The 22,981-nt window shown below is 41.2% G+C and overlaps 1 protein-coding gene across 2 annotated transcripts in view; it reads right to left on the bottom strand.

The window, feature by feature from the left end:
• btbd10b (BTB (POZ) domain containing 10b) overlaps positions 1–22,981 on the bottom strand; it is a 112,180-nt gene that overhangs the window by 72,300 nt on the left and 16,899 nt on the right. Inside the window, exon 2 of one of the 2 annotated variants that reach the window (XM_059976187.1) lies at positions 20,325–20,485. The exons of the other annotated variant lie outside the window; for it this stretch is intronic. Within the exon in view, the coding sequence (XP_059832170.1) occupies positions 20,325–20,425 (101 nt within the window). The 5' untranslated portion in view covers positions 20,426–20,485. The remainder of the gene's footprint in view (positions 1–20,324; positions 20,486–22,981) is intronic. 2 annotated transcript variants of the gene reach the window in all.

The following is a 22,981-nucleotide window of genomic DNA, read 5'->3' as shown; positions in this document are numbered from 1 at the left end:
AAATTCAGATTGTTCTACAAAAATAGGCCATCTTAAATTTAAAATTGAGCTTCCTTATTAGTCAAACCATGCATCACTTCAGCCACTTTATGTATTCAGACCTGCCATTGCAATCTTCTGCTATCAGATGATGTACTGAAGTGGACAGCAGAGGAAAATTAAAAAACCAGCTGCTTCCTCAAGCAACACACACACACACACACACACAAAATGCTGGAGGAACTCAGCATCCATGTAAATCTTCTCTTCAATGGTTCAGTGAGACCCTCTCTCTCTCTCTCTGGGATCTCTGCTGTCCTCCAATACTTTGATCCTACTTCCCCTCCCCCCACATTTTTATTCTGGCATCTTCCCCTTTCCTTTCCAGTCCCGAAGAAGGGTCGTGGCCTGAAACATTGACTTTTTACTCATTTCCATGGATGCTACCTGACCTGCTGAATTCCTCCAGCATTTTGTATGTGTTGCTCTGGATTTCCAGCATCTGCAGAATCTTGTGTTTATGTTTCCTCAAACAGGATACCCATGTGGATCAGTGGAAAAAAAGAATCAGAGCACTATGTATATGAAAACTATTGTCTTGTGGCACCTTCTACAAATACAAGGCTTGTTAAAGATCAAACCAGACCATTAACTTAAACAGAATACCATCTAGGAGGTTGCATCTCCGGGCTATCGTCCTGAATTAAACTCAAGCTTTTAGGTTCTTCAGTCCTAATAATTGTCTCTGTCTGAACAACAGATTAAACTGGCTCCATTCCACTCAAACTCATTTATAGAATCCTTTTAATATTCGACCACACTGTTTTATCTATTGACTCTGCCGGATCTGCTGAGTTCCACTGTATTTTGTGTGTGTTACTCTGGATTTCTAATATCTGCAGAATCTCTTGTGTTTAAGTTGCTTTTACACATTGAAGTTAGTACATCTAAATTTTATTTCTCAATCCAATTAAATTCTGTTAAATTTTTATTTAAATGTTTTTATTTGTTAAATTTTAGTACATCTAAGTTTTATTTTCCATTCCAAATCAATATTAGACAATATTTCCTTCCACAGATAATTGCACATACCTCGATGTCAGTGGAAGGAAACAGCAGGAAAAAGATTTCTGAATGCAAGACCAGTATAAAACCCAGTACAGTCGCACTTGTAGACAGAAGGCAGCGCTGGCAGCATCTTTGGACATCACTTTTGAATCTCAGCATCTCCGCGACCCATACTCATCACTCCCTGCCTTATTTATGAGCTTCGGGAGCCCTGCAGCAAACCACTGCATCGTAGAGCCGCCTTCAGAGCCCTCAGCTCTCAAGCTGCCTGATTCACAAGGTAACCTTTCTGTGCAGGCTTTCAAATCAGCCACAAATTTCAATCACTTCGCTGGCAGTTGCTGCCTCGGAAGTGTGCCGCTGTGTAGGCTCTGACGTCTGGAGCACCACACCACTACCACGAGCCTCCTTTGTTCCGCATTTGTGACTGCAATTACTCCAAGCAGAAGTGAAGGTGCTGTAATTTAACATCAGATGCACCAAGACTTATTTTTTCCCTTTCCCCTCCCTCTCCAGTCAGCGACCAGCTGCTTCGACAACCATCTGTCAAGCATTGCTTTGTGTCATTAGAGCCTACATGGAAATGGAAATGAAATATTCAAAATATGTCACTGTTCCACCCACTGAAATCAGGAGATGCACAATTTTTCCACAACAATGTCTCATAATTAACAACATATCAATAAGGGTATAAACATCATGAAGGTTCCCACCCTTGCCACCCTGATCATGGACTGTTTGTCCCACTCCCATCAGGGAGGAGGTTACGTAGTATCCATGTCAGGACTACCAGACTCAAACACAATTACTTTCCCCAAGCAGTGAGGCTGATCAGCACCTCCACCCACTAACCCACCCCTCCACACCCCCAAACACCACTACTTTATCGTTTCCTGTCAGTCACCTTATGTACAGCCACTCCTGTGCCTAGCGTCACTTTATGCCATGCAATCAATCTGTGTATAGAACCTATCTTATGTATTTATATTCATTTTTTTATTATTGTGTTCATTATTGGATTGTGTTTTTTGTGCTGCATTGGATCCAGAGTGAATTATTTTGTTCTCCTAACACTTGTATACTGGAAATGGCATTAAACAATATTGACCAAATATAAAATTACGATTTGAAGAGAATGAGTGGTTAGGAAACATGTACAGTACACAAAGAGAGTCTTTTGCCCTACTTGAGCTAATCTAATTAAAAGCTTTTGATTTAGACTCATTGGCCCACCCTAAGCCCACAAGCCTGCTGACAAAAATGAACACTTTAAAAGCACTTTAATAACAGAGGATATCATTGCTTAGACAGGTTTTGCAATGGCACCACAAGCAATTTCTTTTACATTGGTCTCACGAGCACACAGCACAGGGTGACATTGAGGAATGTGGTCTATATTAAATTATTGAGCTAAAATGAGCAGATACAAAACTGCCCTTGAGACAAGAAAACAAAGTTTGTTCTTTTCAGTTTCTGGACCACATGCTGAAGTGAACAGAGTTCAAAGCAGATAAGATAGAAAAGTTACAGAGATGTTGCCAGGATTTAAAGACCCGAGTTACAGGGAAAGATTTAATAGGTTGGATCTTCACTCGCAAGATTGTAGGAGAATCAGGTAAGGTTTGATAGACGTATACAGAATTATGAGGGGTAAATGCAAGCAGGATTTCTCCAGTAAGGCTCGGTAAGACTACAGTTGGAGGTCATAGGTTAAGGGTGATGTGCAACATTTAAGAGGAACCTGTGGCAAATTTCTTCATTCAGAGGCTGTTGAGAGTATGGAATGAGCTGCCTGCAGGTGAAGTGGACATGAGCTCAATTTCAACATTTTAGAGAAATGTTTGGATGGGTACATGGATGGAAGGGGTATGGAGGGCTATGGTATAGATGCAGGTCAATGCAACTGGACCGACTAATTGCTTGTCACAGACTAGATAGACTGAAGAGCCTGCTTCTGTGCTATAGTGCTCTATGACTAACTGTAAAGTGATTCTCATCTGGGGAAGCAATATGTAAATACAGTATATGATGTGATTCCACAGTAAATTATATAATATTTTAAATCATTGATGAAGGAAGAGTCTTTTATATCAATAAACATAAAATCTATAACACAGAGTTGTAAAGTTGACAAAAAGTAGCACATGGGTTATTTAAGATTATGTACTTAGTTAATGTTTAAAACTGTGATGTCAGGTTAGTAAAAGGACTGTGCTGCAAAGCCAGCTCCGTCTGAGGAGAGCAGTAGGGTTAGGATCGCTCTCCTATTTGGGGAGCTGATAGGGGAGGACACAAGGGAGTACAGAAATAGCAGACTGAAATGAAAGGAGCAGGTGGGCAATGAGAAGTGGCAGACGGCTGCATTTGTACTGACACTGTGGGTTGCACAAACACAGAATTTCAATACAGCACCTCTTGAAGTTGGCTTGTTGTTGTACTTTAGGAAATGCAAAGCTGTACTGGTAACTTGGTGTATTATTGTCGCATGTACAGAGGTACAGTTGAAGCGGTTAGTGTAACGCTACTGCAGCACCAGTGATCAGAAGATCCAGGTTCAATTCCTACTGCTGTCTGTAAGGAGTTTGTACGTTCTCTCTGTGACTGAGTGGGTTTCAGCCAACATTCCAAAAAGACTCACTGGTTAAGGTTAGTAAGTTGTGGGCATGCTTGGGCAAGTTTCTGTGTCATGTAGCTTGTTAGGATACTCTCTACTGCACATCTGCAGAAGGATGCTAGTATAGGTGTGCATAGTTCAGCTCTCTCCAGCTTCCTCCTCATTACGGTACTTATCAGGGAGGAGGCTTGGGTACCAAGAACCAAGGGTTCTCAACCTCTTTAATGCCATGGACGTCTAGCATTAACCAAGAGGTCCGTGGAACCCAGGTTGGGAACCACTGCTGTAGACACACACTCAATATCTTACAAATAGCTTCTTCACCACCATCAGATTACTTAATGGTCCATGAACACCATCTCCTCACTATTTTACTCTCTTATTGCACTATTTTTAAAAACATACTCTTGCACCGTACTGCTGCTACAAAACAAATTTCATGACATAGGTCAGCGATGATAAACCTGACTCTGCCATTCTGAAATGATGTACAGATTGAATTCAGTTTAAGAACTCTGCAGTCACGGCTCCTAAAACATAAGAGTGAGATTTAAACAAAGACTAGTTCAACGTCTGCAGCTTGTCTGAACATTAGTTACACAATGAAGAACATCCCAATCTGTCACACAATTTACTTTTATACAGCAACAAAAGTGTAGTAAATGTAACACAACTCTTCTCTAATATGTCAGTCAAAACTTGGCATTAAGCCATAACTGGAGCTGTTTGGAGAGATGACCAAATGTGTGCTCGAGGACAGCTTTTAAGCACCATAATCATAAACAAGAGATTCTGCAGAGGCTGGAAATACAGAGCATCACACACAAAACACTGGAGGAACTCAGCAGGTCAGGCAGCATCTATGGAAATGAATAAACAGTCAACGTTTCCGACTGAAACCCTTTTATTAGGGCTGGAAAGGAAGGGGGAAATTGTCAGAATAAGAAGGTGGGGCAGAGGGGAAGGAGATCAAGCAAGAAGGTAAGGGGTGAAACCAAGTGAGTGGGGAGGGGAGGGGAGGTGGGAATAAGAAGCTGAGGGATGATAGGTGGAAAAGGTAAAGAGCTGGAGAAAAAGAATCTGGTATGAGAGGAGTGTGGACCAGGGGAAGGAGTAGGTGCACCAGGGGGAGGAGATAGGCAGATGAGAAGACGTAAGAGACCAGAGTGGGGAACAGAATAGAGAAGGAGGGGGGAAAAATTACCAGAAGGATAATGCCACTTCTAGAAGCATGTCTGACAGTGCTGAGACAACAGACCTCAGATGTGGGAATCTGGAGCAACTGACCTTCTTCTGGAGGAAGCTGGGGGTCAAGCAACATCTCTTAGGATAAAGAGATGTTGGACAAATTTGGTTTCCTTTTCTGGAGTATCTGAGGCTAAGGGGAGATATTCCCCAGGGTAGAAATGTCAAATACTAGAGGGCATGCATTTGAGGTGAGAAGAGGAATCTTCAAAAGAAATATGGGGGACAAGCTTTTATTATACACAGTGGTGGGTGCCTGGAAAGAGCTGCTGAGGCGAATGGTGGAGTAGATAAAATAATGTGATATATTAATGATATTTAATAGCGGGCTCCTTAAGGTTGTTTTAGGCGGAGACGGTAAAAACGTTAAGTTCCTGCTACTTATTAAGTGCTCTCAATAATGTGTGTCTCAACAAGCCTCTGACAACCAAGTCCAGCTCCTGGTCTGCACATGTGGCTTAGTTACTAGGCCTAGCAGAACAGGAGAAGGCCAGAAGCAGGTTACTGGCACCTTAAAACCAGTCGCCTCGGGCAGTTAGGGCTTGTCAGCCATGGTCGGCAGCTCATCTAGGAGGAGGAAAACTCTGATCTCAAATCTCTGATGCCTTGCCGTTATACCCACTCATGTGGAAGGCACCAGTAGTAAACCCCGAAGAAAAAAATCTGAAGTTGGAGACCCTAAGGCAGTACTATGTTGAGTTCAACGCTGACTGGCAACTCCTGCGACACTGCTGGTGACAAACTATATCGATCTCTGCTGTTCCTTTGGATTCACTGGCTGTGTGGAGACGGGGTGCCTGCTGCACGGGCAACAGCTTGCTCTCTATATCATAATGCCTTGGTATGCACATCACGTAGACAACAAGGTCAACAGTATCCACGGCCAAGCCCAACCAATTCATTTAAGCATGAATGTACACAGAATGGAGGAACATGGATCATATTCAGGTAGCAGAGAATTTAATTCTGCGTCTTGTTCAAAGTGTCTCAAAAGGATCTGGTTCCTGTACTGTACTGTCAGATGTCATATGTATTTCTGAACCAGGAATTACTATAGCCCAACAAACACAGGGTAATAGGTGACATGAATGATTCAAGTTTCAAACCCCAAAACCCAATAATTAAACCACTGTGTTGCTTAGTAATAACAGTAGTTTTCATCGGGGCAGGGCCTTTCTCACTTTATCCTTTGAAATTGTTCCGATCAATGTTATAAATGTTATCAATGTTATAACAGACTGACAGCATTTCACCTCTTTCCAATCACTTTATTATTTCCACCTTTATTTCCAATCGTTATCATGATTATTTTCATGACCAGAAACACTACGGATTCAGATCTCTGCCGCGAGGTCCTAATGTCCAACACACTGAGACAGACTGAATAAGGGACTTGAGCATCCGTGAATTTTGGTATCCGCGAAGGGTCCCCGGAACCAATCCCTCACGGATAAGGAGGGCTGACTGCAGTGTGTATTAGAAAAAGTGAGGTAGTGTCCAAAGCTTCAATGTCCATTTAGGAATCGGATGGCAGAGGGGAAGAAGCTGTTCCTGAATGGCTGAGTGTGTGCCTTCAGGCTTCTGTACCTCCTACCTGATGGTAACAGTGAGAAAAGGGTATGTCAAGGGTGCTGGAGGTCCTTAATAATGAACACTGCCTTTCTGAGACACTGCTCCCTAAAGATGTCCTGGGTACTTTGTAGGCTAGTGTCCAAGATGGAGCTAACTAGATTTACAACCTTCTGCAGCTTATTTCGATCCTGTGCAGTAGCCTCTTCATACCAGACGTTGATGCAGTCTGTCAGAATGCTCTCCACTGTACATCTATAGAAGTTTTTGAGTGTATTTGTTGACATGCCATATCTCTTCAAACTCCTAATAAAGTATAGCTGCTGTCTTGCCTTCTTTATAATTACATCGATATGTTGGGACCAAGTTAGACCCTCAGAGATCTTGACACCCAGGAACTTGAGTCTGCTCACTCTCTCCACTTCTGATCCCTCTATGAGGATAGGTATATGTTCCTTCGTCTTACCCTTCCTGAAGTCCACAATCAGCTCTTTCATCTTACTGATGTTGACTGCAAGTTGTTGCTATGATACCACTCCACTTGTTGGCATATCTCTCTCCTGTATACGCTCTCGTCACCACCTGAGATTCTAGCAACAATGGTTTTATCTTCAGCAAATTTATAGATGGTATTTGAGCTATGCCTAGCCACACAGTCATATGTATATAGAGAGTAGAGCAGTGGGTTAAGCACACACCCTGGAGGTGCACTAGTGTTGATTGTCAGCGAGGAGGAGATACTATCACCAATCCGCACAGACTGTGGTCTTCCGGTTAGAAAGTTGAGGATCCGATTGCAGAGGGAGGTACACAGGCTCAAGTCCTGTAACTTCTCAATCAGGATTGTGGGAATGATGGTATTAAATGCTGAGCTGTAGTCAATGAACAGCATACTGACGTAGGTGTTGGGTGTTGTCCAGGTGGTCTAAAGTTGTGTGGAGATCCATTGAGATTGTGCCTGCTGTTACCAATTGTGGCAATAGGTAACAGTCTAGTCATGACCCAACCTCTCAAAGCATTTCATCACTGTCGATGTGAGTGCTACTGGGTGACAGTCATTAAAGCAACCCACATTATTCTTCTTAGGCACTGGTATAATTATTGCCTTTTTGAAGCAATAGGGAACCCGTAGCGGTGAAAGCTTGAAAATTACCTTGAGTACTCCGCTAGTTGGTTGGCACAGGTTTTCAGAGCCTTACCAGGTACTCCATCAGGACCTTCTGCCTTGTGAGGGTTCACTCTCTTTAAAGACAGTCTAACATCGGCCTCTGAGACGGAGATCACGGGGTCATCAGATACAGCAGGAATCTTCACAGCTGTGGTTGTGCTCTCCCTTTCAAAGTGTGCATAGAAGGCATTGAGTTCATCTGGTAGTGAGGCATCACTGCCATTCACGCTAGTGGATTTTGCTTTGTAGGAAGTAATATCTCTTCCAACCTTGTTCGAAATCGTCTTTTCACCCTTGAAATAGCCCTCCGCAAATCATACCTGGTTTTCTGGTACAGGCCTAGGTTGCCAGACTTCAATGCCACAGGTTTAACCTTTAGCAGACAACGTACCTCCTGGTTCAACCATGGCTTTTGGTTTGGGAATGTACAGCAAGTCTTTGTGGGTACACATTCATCCACACAGGTTTTAATGAAGTCAATAACAACTGCAGCATACTCATCCAGATTCGAAGAGGAATACAGTGTAGTCCACCAATTCAAAGCAGGTGCTCTCGTGCTTCCTTGTCCAAACCTTCTTGGTCCTCACTGCTGGTGCTGCAGTCTTCAGTCTCTGCCTATACTCAGGGTGGAGAAGTACAGCCAGGTTATCAGACTTTCCAAAGTGAGGGCATGGAATAGCACAGTAGGCATTCTTGATGGTGGTGTAGCAATAGTCCAGTGTGTTTTTTCCTCTGGTATTACAAGTGATTTGTTGATGGTAGTTGCTTAGTGATTTTTTTCAGACTGGCCTGGTTAAAATCTCCCAAGTGATGGTGAAGGTGTTAGGGTACACTGTTTTGTGCATGTTGATCCCATTACTCAGACCATCTAAAGCCCACTTGACATTGGCCTGAGGTGGAATGTAAATTGCTACCAAAATGACTCCAGAGAACTCCCGTGGTAGCTAAAAAGAATGGCACTTTAATGCTCAATATTCCAGGCCAGGTGAGCAGAATTGGGACAGCACTGATATATTTGTGCACCAAGAACAGCTGATCACCAGGCTTACTCCTCAGGTGTCCAGCTTTTTCCTCAGTAGCACATTATGATTGGTGCTACACACAGATCGAGTGAACTCAAGTTCATGCATCTTTTAAAGTTTTGTATAACATTGGAGGCTGCTGTTTGGCCAGAAGTCTATGCCAGGTCTCCAAACGATCTCATTTCTTCACTTCCTCACCTTTGATCTGCTGTTACTCATATCTAAGATTCAAAAGCCCAACACCTTCCATTCTACCATTATGAAATAAACCTTTTGTATAATAAAATGTATTTGTTGGAGTGGGGTGTCAAATTCTTATTTTTATTGTAATTTCACTTCCTATGGTTGCTTTTATTTTTAAATAATCACCTATATACAATGGATTCTAGTTAATTGGGACCCATCATGACCAGTATATTTTGGCCCAATTACACGGCTGCCCCAATTAGTTGAAGTTTCATGGAAATAGTTAAAAAGGTATAAAAAAAAGACAAGCTACATTTTAACTGAATAACAAATTATGTATTTAAATAAAGTACAGAACAAATGAAAACACTGCTTTTGGGGTTTCAGTCCGTTGCAGCTGAGAACCACAACTACATCCAAGGTCTGTAATACTGTTTTTAGTAATATCGTTTTAGTAAGATTTATTGAAATTAAACGGACTTCAGAAAGGATAAGATGAAGGAAAACACACTAGTCCTCAGAGGGAGCAGAAGTGGAAAGAGTGAACAATTTCAAGTTCCTGGGTGCCAACATCTCTGAAAATCTAACCTCTGAAAATCTAACATAACAAGGGACTGGTGAGGCCAAATTTGGAGTACTGTGTACAGCTCTGGTCACCGAATTATAGGAAAGATAGAGGGAATACAGAGGAGATTTACTAGAATGTTACCTGGATTTCAGCACCTAAGTTACAGAGAAAGGCTGATCAAGTTAGGAGCGTAGAAGGTTGAGGGGGACTTGATAGAGGTATTTAAAATTATGAGGGGGATAGATAGAATTGACATGGATAGGCTTTTTCCATTGAGAGTAGGGGAGATTCAAACAAGAGGACATGAGTTGAGAGTTAAGGAGCAAAAGTTTAGGGGCAACACAAGGGGGAACTTCTTTACTCAGAGTGGTAGCTGTGTGGAACGAGCTTCCAATAGAAGTGGTAGAGGCAGGTTCGATATTATCATTAAAAAAAATTGGATGGGTATATGGACAGGAAAGGAATGGAAGGTCATGGGCTGAGTGTAGGTCGGTGGGACTAGGTGAGAGTAAGCATTCGGCATGGACTAGAAGGGCCGAGATGGCCTGTTTCCGTGCTGTAGTTGTTATATGGTTATATTGATGTAGTTACAAAGAAGGCACAACTGTGGCTGTATTTCATTAGGAGTTTGAGAAGACCTGGCTCCAGAAGCACTCTTATTTCTACAGATGACAAATCTGTAGAGAACATTCAAACTGACTGCATCAGCGTCTAGTATGGGGACTACTGCACATGATCGTAGTAAGTTGCAGAGTGTTGTAAGCTTAGTCAGCTCCATGGTATCCAGGACAAATTTCAAGGAGTGATACCTCAAAAAAGCTGCATCTATCATTAAGGACACCCTTGTTCTCATTGCTACCACCAGGAAGGAGGTGCAGAAGGATGAGGGCACATGCTCAACGATTCAGGAACATCTTCTTCCCCTCTATCATCTGATTTCTGAATGGACAATGAACACTAAACCACTACTTTTTAATTTCTATTTGTGCACAACTTAACTATATATACCTACTATAATTCACATTTTTTTCTCTATATTATATATTGTATTGCTGCCAGAAAGACAACACATTTCACAACATATGCCGGATATATACCACTACATTACTATAAAACTGTGTAATAGTTCCCAAAAGTTGCAGTAGAGGAATTCATCCAATGTGCATTGCCACATTCTTTTGATTGACTGTAAATGAACAAAATCAGCGCAGACAACCTCATGCAGATAATGGACTGCCTTCATACAATGCTGTCAATGACTGCATTGACCAAATCTTTATTTTTATTGTGACAATCAAGATTATTGTCAATACCTTCAAATTATTCATAGTTCCTAACTTAAAATAGTGAAATCATTTCATTTCACTCCTAGTTATGTTTTGCATCTCCAAGTCCAAATGCTTGAAACTCCAGTGAGCAAAACAGTTCCGAATTATCTTACTGCTCATTTCTCACCAACTATCAGTGACAAAAATCACTGCTTTTTGAACACAAGCACATGCAACTAACACTAATTAAAATGTGTTCACACCAATAACGGTGTAGTATCTAATGGACACACAAGTGGTCGCCCCTGACATTAGTTAGAAACTGTTCAGCAACAGTCTCCTGCCCTAATTAAGCAGCTTACTGTCCCCAAAAAAAGGGAGTTCCAGCTTTTTTCTCAATTAGTTTTTATTCTTTTCAGAGCTGTCCTAAACGGCTGCCTCAACTAACTGATGGCCCAATAACCAGAATCTGCAGTACATCTAATTGTGCAGTGAATTTTTGAATAATTATAGTACAGTTACTTTTTTATTTTTAGAAACGTATTTGTTTTTAGTAGCAGATGTTATACCACATGAATCTGGCTGTATTAAAGATTCATTGTTATCACTGAAATTTTGTTACCTCTGGTCTAGTAAGAAATGATGACTACTTTTTAGTCTGGTCTTTGCTCTCTTGACACTTCTTGCTCTTGTTCTTCTTTACTGTTATAACATTCAATAAATTGGCCATAAAACAACAAAATGGGATGCTTCATTCTTGACCTCTAAACAATCATTAGGAAGCTTTAGGATCCAACAGATTCAAGACCTCACCTTGTTATGAATGGCCCTTATACCTTATTATCTACCTGCACTTCCTCTGTAACTGTAACACTTTATTCTGCATTATCTTACATTTCCCTTGTACCACAATGCACAGATGTGATGAAAATATCGGCACGCAAAACAAGGATTTTCACTGTACCAAGGTACATGTGACAATAATACCTTCATTTACTAAATGTTCCAAGATTCTGCTAACATCCACATTCAACAGTCAATTAACCTACTGACCTGCACATCTTTGGAATATAGCAGTATTCAAGGGAAATACAGTCGGTCCACCTTATCCACGAGGGATTGGTTCCGGGACCCCCCCCCCCCCCACCCCCGCGGATACCAAAAAATGCGGATGATCAAGTCGGGGGACTTTAGGACCCAGCGGAGCACCAGAGCTTATTTAACCTGTCTCAGTGCCCAGACAGAGTGGATGTGGAGAGCATGCCTCCTGATTTAAGGGAGTCCAGTACCATACAGTAGAGCCTCAAAATTGAGGAACATCAATTTGGAACAGAGATGAGAAAGAATTTCTTTAATCAGCATGTGGTGAATCAGTGGAATTCATTCCCACGGACGGCTGTGCAGGCCACATCACTGGCTATATTTAGCCTCTGGCATCTCGACTAATCAAGAACCTACAGGGAGAAGGCAGAAGAATAGGTCTGAGAAGGATAATAATTCAGTCATGATGGAATGCTAGAGCAGATTCAATGGGCCGAATGGCCTAATTCTCCTCCTGTCTTTTGGTCTCCAATAGAATTCATGAAAAACTATACATAAAGATTGGCAAACTGGCAATGTGCAAAAGAAGGTAAATTGTGCAAATAAAATTAACATAAGTTGTAAATAGTCCTTGAAAATGAGCCTGTAGGTAAGTTAATGGTGAGTTAAGTTATCCAGGTCAGTTTAGGAGTCTGATTGTTAAGGGTAATAACTGTTCCTGACCTTGGTGGTGTGGGACCTCAGGCTCCAAACATCTTCCATTCCCCTCTCAGCATTCACTATCTAATCTTGGTCAAGCTTCACCACCTACCTTCCTTCTCACAGCAATTTCTGATGCAACATCTGAACTTCGTCCTTTTCCCATGGTTCAAAGACCCCAAAGATCTCAAGGTTACACAGTGACTCACGTGCACTTTTCTCAATTTGTCAGTGCTCACAATGTGGTCTTCTTTCAAATGGAGAACCCAAATAATGACTGGATGACTTTTCTGCAGAATGACTCCATTCAGTTCATTAGGTTGCACTTCAGCTTCCAGTAACCTGTCACTTTAACTCTCCACCCTATTCTAATCCCTGATCCTTCAGCCATCTCAGTTGTTCCAGCCAAGTCCAAGGGTAGTAAGCAGGAGGAACATGAAATCATCTTCTGACTAAACAGGACGTAGTCCTCAAAACAATAATCAACAAACTCATGTTTTTCAGTTATTAGTTTCCAGATAAGGTTAGAACAAATTAATTAATTAATTAATTCTGAATCAAGTCATTAATGATGCTGTCCAGGTTTCTCCTTCACTGGACGCTACCCAATCTGCAGTATTTCCAGCATTCTCTTCTATGTTTTCCTGGTGATCTTCAGCCTACAATTCTAGCATTATATTGTCTTGCTATATATGGCCTTTGCTCACCTTTGTTCCAAAAGTCCTCGAGACAATTTGGCTATGATTAACAAGAATTCATCCCCAAGCGTACATCAACCCTATCAAATACAATCCCTTATCACCTCCAATCCTTCCCTTTGCTACAACCTAAAACATGATTGCCCTTATACTTTTCCAGATCATTGACTTGAAAAGTTAGCTCTGGTTCTCTCTCCATAGGTGCTGCCTGACCCCAGTATTTTACAGTTTCCTATTTCATCAAGGATCAGATTTATTTGCCACATACATTTACATGTAATAGAATTTGCTACTGGTCATCATCAGAATCAAGTTTAATAACACTGGCATATGTTGTGAAATTTGTTGTTTTGCAGCAGCAGTATTGTGCAAAACAGTAATAAAAACTGTAAACTACAATAAATAGTGCATATAAAAAAAATTACTCAGCAGAGCAAAAAAGAGGGGGGCCAAAAAAAGAAGAGGGAAAAATACTGAGGAAGTGTTCATTTGGTCATTCAGATGACGGATGAGAAGAAGCTGGCTGCATCGTCAAGCTCCAGTAACTTCTCCTTGATGGTAGTAATGAGAAGAGGACATGTCCTAGGTGATGGGGATCCTTAATGATGGACGCTGCTTTTTGAGGCATCGCCTTTTGAAGATGTCCTCGATGCTGGAAAGATTAGAGCCCTTGATGGAACTGACTGAGTTCACAACTTTCTGCAGATTTTTCCAATCCTGTGCAGTTATCTCCAGCGTTTTATTTTATCTGAACAAATGTATTCTATTTTATTTAAGGATACAGCAAGAAACAGGTCCTTCCAGCCCACACCACCAGCAACCCACCGATTTAACACCAGCATAATCACAGGACAATTGACAGTGACTAATTAACCTACAGTGCATGCATCTTTGGACTGTGGGAGGAAACCGGAGCACCTGGGGGAAATCCAAGCGCACAAGGAAGAATGTAGAAACTTTCTTATATAGGAAGCCAGAATTGAACTCTGCCACCCCTAACCACAAAGCTACCATTGCACTCAAAGGTTTAAAGTTGGAAGTGTAATGTTTATCCCATCAATTATCTGGCTACATACCAAACTAATAAGACTATAACTAAGGCATACACAAATAGCTTGCTAAATATCATAAAATTTGTTACAAAATAGGTCACGTGATGCCATTATAACTATAGTAATGAAGCACTTTGAGATAAATTTGAAAGTTGCCTGTTGTAATGGAAGTTCATTAAGGAATTGCAGTGGTATTCATACAGAGTTCTAATTTTTTTTATTTTTAAAGAAGCCAGTTTAAAACAAACTGAGCTTGGTTATGGTACTTTGACTTAACAGTGAACAACTTCATGAAAAGCAACAGCAAGCTAATGATTTGGAAAAAGAGAAGGGTGAAAAGTGATATAAATAATTTAAAAGATATGAATATTTTAGCAGATAGCAAAATCTTTACAAGTGGTTTCGACTTCACAGGGTATTTTGGTGTAAAGCATTGAGGAACAGGGTATTTAATGCAAAGAACCAAACCAATAATTTGGAGTCTATAGTGAGTCATGACAGATTAAGCAGGTCCTCATTGGAATTAAAAATGAGAAGGCATCTTGCAAGATCCAGAGGGGAACATAAAGATGACCTTTATTCAGCCTGAAAATGTTGCCATGCTTCTGGTGCCAACGTAACATGTCAACTCAATAACCCTAACCCATACATCTCTGGAATGTGGGAGAACATCACAGCACTTGGAGGAAACCCATGCGGTCATAGGGAGAACATACAAAGTCCCTACAGACAGCGTCCAGTTTTAAGCTAGCCACTACTTGCCATGCCGATGGGAGAGGGGAGAAGAAATAATGTCTGGGGTGGGTGGAGCCTTTGATTATATTGGCTGCTTTACTGAGACAAGTGAGAAGCATAGGCAGATCCACGGAGAGGAGGTTGCTTCTGTGATATGCAGAGCAGATGTCACACCAAGCCATGATGCATCCAGGCATGTTCCTTCCATGGTACATTGACAAAAATTAGTGAGGATCAAAGGGGACACCCTAAGCTTTTTTCACCTTCTTAAGGAAATAGAGGAATTGGTGAGGTTTCAAAGTCAAAGTAAATTAATTATCCAAGTACAGTACTGTGAAAAATATCATGGGTCGTTGCAAGAAATTCTGTAAACGAAGATGCTTTCAAAAATAATGAAATGAAAAATTTTGAAGTATCAAAAATTTACTATATAGAGCAGTAAACAGTAAAAAAATGAATCCAATCAATATTTGGTGCAACCACCCTTTGCCTTTAAAACCGTATCAATTCTCTTAGGTACGCTGTCATGTAGTTTTATAAGAAAATCGTCCAGTTGGTTGCTCCAAGCATCTTGGAGCACTTGCCACAGTTCTTCTGCAGACTTTGGCTGTCTCACTTGCTTCCCTCTCTCCAGGTAATCCCAGGCAGCCTTGACCTTGACCATGTATACCATGGCCTTGTATTTGGGGTCATTGCCCTGCTGCAGAACAAAGTTGGATTCAATCCGATGGTATTGTGTGATGAATGAGAATCCATTTGTACTTTTCAGCATTGAGGATGTCATTAATTCCAACCAAATCTCCAACTCCATTTGCAGAAACGTAGTCATAAACCTGCAGGGAACCTCCACCGTGCTTCACTGTTGGCAACACACACTCATCCATGTAGCACTCTCTAGCTCTTCTACAAACAAACTGCCTCTTGCTTGAGCCAAAATTTTCAAATTTTGACTCATCAATCCAGAGTACTTGCTGCCATCATTCAGCACCCCAGTCCTTGTGTTTTTGAGCAAAGGCAAGTCTCTTAGCTTTGTTTTCACTTTTTGGCAATTCTTCCAGGAAGACCACCTCTGACAAGATTTCTCTCCACTGTCCGGAGGTATACTTGGGTTCCAGTGGTTTCTGTGAGTTCAGATCTGATATCAGTGCTGGACTTCTTCCGATTTAGAAGGAAGTCAGTTTAATGTATCTCTTGTTTGCTGCATTCAGCTTCTGCGCCTGACCAATGCATTTCTGGTTAGCTGGTTACTTCTTCTCAAGAGTTTGGACAACACATCTTTAAACTCCTGTCTGCTGCAAAATTTCTACTTGGGAGAGACCTACTGATGCAGAATGACCACCTTGTGTCCCGTTGCTATGCCCAATCATGTCATGGTGTGTGAATTAATGATTTGAAGGTTAAACTGTCACATCTGCCACACTCTCATCTTTTAGTTTGGTTGTCCTTCACTCAGTTTGATTCCTTCTACACACATTTCTGTTTTAATTAATCAGTTTAGTTCATTCAACTCATTATGTCATTGATCATTAGCACCTATTTGTTATCTTTGTTTAATCATGCACTGAGCAATATACCTACAAAGTTATCAAGTTTTTATTTGAAAAGGGTCTATTAATGTTATTTTCTGTGAAATGCAAAATGTTCTCTGTAATATTTAATTTTTTTGAAAAATGAATGCTCTGTTTTATTGACATACTAATGCAGAAGACAACAAATAAACATCTAAAACAAAAATTATTTAAAAAATATAGGGTGCCGAAGACTTTTGTATAGTACTATACATACATGTCACTACATACAACACTGAGATGTATTTCTTCGCAGACATTCACAGTAAATATAAAGCAGCAAAAGGGAATCAATGAAAAACTGCACACAATAAGATGGACAAACATTGTGCAAAGTTGAGTGAAGTTATCCCCTCTGGTTTAAATGCCTAATGGTTGAGGGGTAACAATTCCCTGAACCTGGTGGTGTGAGTCCTGAGGCTCCTGTACCACCTTCTTAATGGCAACAGTAAGAAGACAGCATGGATGCGATGTTGGGGATCCTTGTTGGATGCTGCTTTCCTGCAAAAGCTCTCCACACAGATGTGCTAAATGGTGAGGAGGGATTTACTCGTGATGGACTGGGCCACATCCACTACTTTTCCATTCAAGGATACAAGTGTTTCCATATCAGGCTATGATGCTTCCCATCACTATACTCTCCACCACAAGTTTGTCAAACTTATAGATGAGATTCCGAATCTTTGCAAATGTCTAAGAAAGTAGAGGCGCTGCTGTGTTTTCTTCATAATGACACTAATGTGCTGAACCCTGGAGAGATCCAATGAAATTACAACAACTAGTTCAAAACTGCTGACACTTTCCACCTCCAGTTTCCTCTTCTTGTAATCAATTATCAGCTCCTTGGCCTTGCTGACATTGAGTGAGAGGCTGTTGTGCACCACTTTGCCATATTTTCAATCTCCCTCCTATATGCTGATTCATCATCACCTTTGATTCAGCCTATGACAGTGGTGTTGTCAGCAAACTTAAATATGGCAATCGAGTTGTGCTTAGCCTTAGTCAAAAGTGTAAAGCGAGTAGAGCAGGGGGCTAAGCACACAGCCTTATGATGTACCTGTGCTGATGGTGATCGTGGAGGAGATGTTGTTATCAATCCCAACTGACTGGGAGTCTGCAAGTGAGGAAGTGGAGGATCCAGTTGTACAAGGAAGTATTGAGGCCAAGGTCTTGAAGCTCACTGATCAGTTTTGAGGGGACCGAGTGCCAAGCTGTTGTGTACTGGTCAGCTAGGTCTTCTATTACACAAAAGCAAACTACACAAATTCAGAGTGGATCACATTATAGCATATTTATTATTTTACTTGCAAGGGGAGATATACCTCCAGCCAGGTTTCATTGGAAATATAGCTCTGATCTTCTGTTTAAACCAAAGTGCTTTTTTATCTCCCCCCCACAAAGAACAGAATTATGCTGCTCCATTCCAAAACATTACATTCCTCTGTTATCTTCATCCTTATCCCATTCACACACTTGATCTTTAGAAGTTCCATCATGTCCGCTGTTATCAAACATCTCTTCCGGCCATAAAACAAATTGACTGTCATCAAAGAAAATAGCTTGTTCCATACAACGCAAACACATTTGCAAGCTTCCTCACCCAAACCAGCAAAGCACCTTAGGATTTCATAGACCCTAATTCATTACATTACACTTTACAAAAGTTACCAATTCATAAATACTTCAGGGTTACGATACATTTCCACTCTGTAGACAAATTGAGGGGTGACCCTTTAGAAGAGAGGTGAAGAGGAACTTTTTAGCCAGAGAATGGTGAATCTGTGGAATACTCTGCTAGAGGCTGTGGTGGAGGCCAAGTCCATGTGTATATTTAAGGTAGAAGTTAATCATTTCTTGATCAGTCGAGGCATCAAAGGATATGGAAAGAAGGAAGTTGTATGGGTTGAATGGAATCTGGGATCAACCATGATGGAATGGTGCAGCAGATTCGATGGGCTAAATGGCCAGATTCTGCTCCTATGTCTTATGGTCATAATGAAGAGCATCCTGATGTGTGCATCTTCACTGTATAGATGCTCCAGCGCAAAGTGAAGAGCCAAAGAAATGTCACCTACTGTGAAACTGTTGTGAAAGTAGCCAAAATCAGAGCAGATCCAAGTCTCTCCTCAGGCAGGAGTTGATATGTTTCATCACCATGTCTTGACCATGACTGGATTTGTCATTATGATCCAGAAAATTATGGTGAAAAGCTTCAAAGCTGTGGTTGCTTGCAACCAGGTCACACTGATGTGTTAATAGACTTGAGAAAAATAGTTTAGGATAGAAGCTTGCATCTACATCACACTCTTAGGATATGAGGAAAGTTGTATAGTAGTTTATGAAGATAAAATTTGGAACAGCTTTAGCTCTCTCTGGGAACAAACAATAGCAGATTGGTAAGCACAAGATACCCTGCAGATTCTGGAAATCCAGAGGAACACATACAAAATGCAGGAGGAACTCAAGGTCAGGCAGCATCTATGGAGGGGAATAGAACCTAGAACAAAGAAATCTACAACACACTATAGGTCCTTTAGTCCACAACGCTGTGCCGATCATGTAAACTTAGTCTCCTTACCGCATAGTTCTCTATTTTTCTAAACTCCATGTACCTATCTAAGAGTCTCTTTGAAGATCCTATTGTATCCACCTTCATCACCGTCGCCAACAGTGCATTACACACATCCAGCACTCTCTGTACAAAATACCTACCCTGACATCTCCTCTGCACCTACTTCCAAGCTATACATCCAAAACTATACATCCTCGTGTTAGCCATTTCAGCCCTGGGAAAAAGCCTCTGGCTACCCACATGATCAATGCTTCTCATCACCTTTATATCTCTACCAGGTCACCTCTCGTCCTCTGTCACTCCAAGGAGAAAGGCCAAGATCACTCAACCTATTTTCATAAGCATGCTCTTCAATCCAGGCAAAATCCTTGTAAATCTCCTTTACACTCTCTCTATAACATCCACATCCTTCCTGTAGTGAGATGACCAAAACTGATTCCAGTACTCCAAGGGGGGTCTGACCAAGGTCTCATATAGCTGTTAACAGTTCCTCTAGCATTTTGTGTGTGGCATTGGTAAACTGGTTTATTATTGCCAACCGTACGGAGCTACAGTAGAAAACTTGTCCACTGCATGCTGTTCATACAGGTCAATTTATTACAACAGTGCATTTAGACAGCAGCTCTAACAATAACAGAATACAGAATAAAGTGCTACAGAGAAAGGGCAGTGCAGGCAGTCAATATGGTGCAAGGTCATAATGAAGTATCCATGTTCTCATAATGAAAGAACAGAAGCAGGTTATTGTTTAAGCTTTGCTGAACACTTCACCAATGTGAAATTATTAAGTCACACAAAAATTCAACTGCAAACAGCACTGGTGTATAAATACACCAAAAATGTTAAAAGAGTCAACAGATCATGCAGCGTTGATGGAAAGGAATAAAGAGCTGAAATGTCGAGACGACCTGATGAAGGGTCTCAGGCCGAAATGTTGACTACTTATTAATTTTCATGGATGCTGCCTGACCTGCTGAGTTCTTCCAGCATTTTGTGTGCTGCTCTGGATTTCCAGCATCTGCAAAATTTCTTGTGTTGGTGCATAAATAGCAAGTCACACAGTATTCACACAATGGGCCGTACAGTCCTGTGGGTTTCTCGTGTGAATGTTGAAATGTTTTTTTTGAAAGTATGAAAAATGCTACAAATTCACATTTGCATGCACACTACAGCACAATATCTCCAAACATCAATGTACCAAGGCTAAAACAAAGGTGCAAATTCAAAAGGAACATGTCAAATTCCATATAATATTTGGAATCATTCACTAACCTGGAGTGCTTATAGAGTCTGCGAGGTCTGTTGTGAGATCGACGATCCCAATTTTCTGGATCACTAGAATTACTATCATAAGGGTATGGCCGTGTAGCCATCCCACACTAAAGATTTCCACTCAACCAAATTCTTCAGTCTGCACACCAGACAGCCATAACCTGCAAAAACAGGGTTCACTTTATTATTGCAAATATTTCCAGGTTTGCGCAATGTAATCATTCAAACAAATAGATGAACATTACAAAGTCTTCCATGATCGTAGCAAGTCCTAAAACAGAGGCAAAGTCAAATCCATGAACTTTGGAAGCTCAGTTTCACTGTGCACAGGTAAAGATAATGTCATTTCTCCAGCACAGAAAACATACTTTCTTTCTCCAACTGTTTCAATGCTCGAGACAGCAGCTTCCAGTTTAGCCTTTGTTGTCTTAATTCTCTGCCTGTGGAGTCAAGAGTTTTACAGCATGAAAACAGGCTCTTCAGCTCAAATACTCCAATGCTGACCAAGATGCCTCATCTCAGCTGCTTGCCAGCATTTTCCTCATAACCTTCTAAACATTCCAATCCACATAGCTAACTCGTTATTGTATCCGTGTCACCCACTTCCTCTAGCAGACCATTCCACAAAAATACCACAGTGTAAAAAAGTTGCTCTACCCCCAAGCTTCTATTAAATCTTTCCCCTCTCACATTAAACCTTTTGCAGCTAGATGCAAGAAAATATTAGACTTGGCTTATACCAACTTTTGCGGAGCTTACAAGGCTCCCCCCCACCCCCCCAACTCTCACCTTGGATACTCAGACCACACATCCATTTTGCTAACCCCTGCATACCAACCACTAGTTAAACAAATCAAACCAGTTCACAGAAAGATCAATATCTGGTCAGAAGGTGACACACCAGTGCTTCAGCTCAGCATTTAACATGACCATCCTTAGAGGCTGGTGCGTAAACTGTCCTTGTTGGTACTTAACAACCCTCTCCGTAATTGGATCTTGGACTTCTTGACATAAACACCCCAGTCTGAGTTGGCAGTAGCATCTCAAGCTCCGTGCTGAGCACTGGTACTCCCCCAGGGTTGTGTGATCAGTGTGCTGCTGTTCTTGCAGCACAGTGGGAACAACAACTTTCTACAGGAGCATCATCAAGTGTCCTGTCTGGCTGTATTGCTGCGTGGAGCGGAAGCTGCAAGGCGTCGGATTACAGGATCCCACAGAAGACAGTAAAATCTGCTGAGAGGATCATCGGGGTTTCCATCCCCACATCTGTAACATTTATCGGGAGCATTAAAGAAGGGCCCAAAGCATTGTTGAGGATCCCTAGCACTCAACCAACAATCTTATTGTCTCACTGCCGTCAGGGAAGGAGGACAGATGCATCAGGGCTAGGGCTGTCGGATTATGTAACAGCTTCTTCCCCCAGGCTGTGAAACTAATGAATATCCTGCCACCAATGAGCTCTCATCATTGTTTACTGTTTACCTGTGCTGTACTTGACTACATGCATTTTGAATTATATATAATTAACTTTTTCATAGTATAATTTTGTTTTATGTGTTATATGTAGTGTATATGCAGTGTGGTTCAGAGGAATGTTATTTCTTTTGATTGTACATATGTAGTCAGATGACAATAAACTTGAAATTGAACTTGAACTATAGCTTCTTGTTCTTCATTCCTGGACCTTCAACCTACCTATGAACCTCATGATTTAGACACCACCAGCCTATCCAACCTCTCCCTATAAGTCAGTCCTGTAAATACGGGTAATAAGTTCTGTCGCCTACTTGTGGCATTACCTTTTGAAGGTGTTCTCGATGGTGGGGAGGCTAGTGCCCATGATGGACCTGGTAGAATTTACAACCCTCTATAGCTCTTTCCGATCTTGTGCATTGGCCCCGCCATACCAGGCAGTGATGCAACAAGTCAGAATGCTCTCCATGGTACAAATGTAAAAATTTGCAGGAGTTTCTGGTTATCAATTCTCTTCAAACTCCTAATGAAATATCGCTGTAGGGGTGCCTTCTTTGAAATTGTATCAATATGTTTATTCCTTCAATTAAATTGTTATCAATTGTTCATATTTTCTTAGCATTGAGAACATGACAGACCATTCACTGTCCTTGCACTGTCTCCTCCTTCATCTGTCAACACTGAACCAATTTCATTACCTATGGCCTCATTTTCAAGGACTCTACAACTCACGTTCTCAAGGACTCTACAACTCACGTTCTCAGTGCTACTTCTTTTTTTTGTATTTTCACAGCTTGTCTTCTTTTGTACTTAGGTTGCTTGTCAGTGTGTGTGTAGTTTTTCCAACAATCCTATTGTATTGCTTTGTTACTATGAATGGCTGCAAGAAAATGAAACTCAGGATTGCATATGGTGACATATACTATGAACATTGATTATAAATTCACTTTTAATTTTGTCTGTGGCAACCTTCAAGCTCAAGAAGAATTTACACATTCTCCTTAACTGTGTTTTTTATTTTATTGAGATACAGTGCAGAAGTGGTCCTTCTGGCCCTTTGAGCTGTGTCACCCAGCAGTCCCCCAATTTAACCCTAGCCTAACCAGAGGACAATTTACAATGACCTATTCACCAGTACTGTCTTTGGACAGTGGAAGGAAACCGGAACACCCAGAGGTCAGAGA

Source organism: Hypanus sabinus, chromosome 7, assembly GCF_030144855.1.
Source record: "Hypanus sabinus isolate sHypSab1 chromosome 7, sHypSab1.hap1, whole genome shotgun sequence".
Lineage (NCBI taxonomy): Eukaryota > Metazoa > Chordata > Chondrichthyes > Myliobatiformes > Dasyatidae > Hypanus > Hypanus sabinus.
Note: the sequence above shows the minus strand (reverse complement) of the source record. Positions and strands in the feature narration are given on the sequence as shown.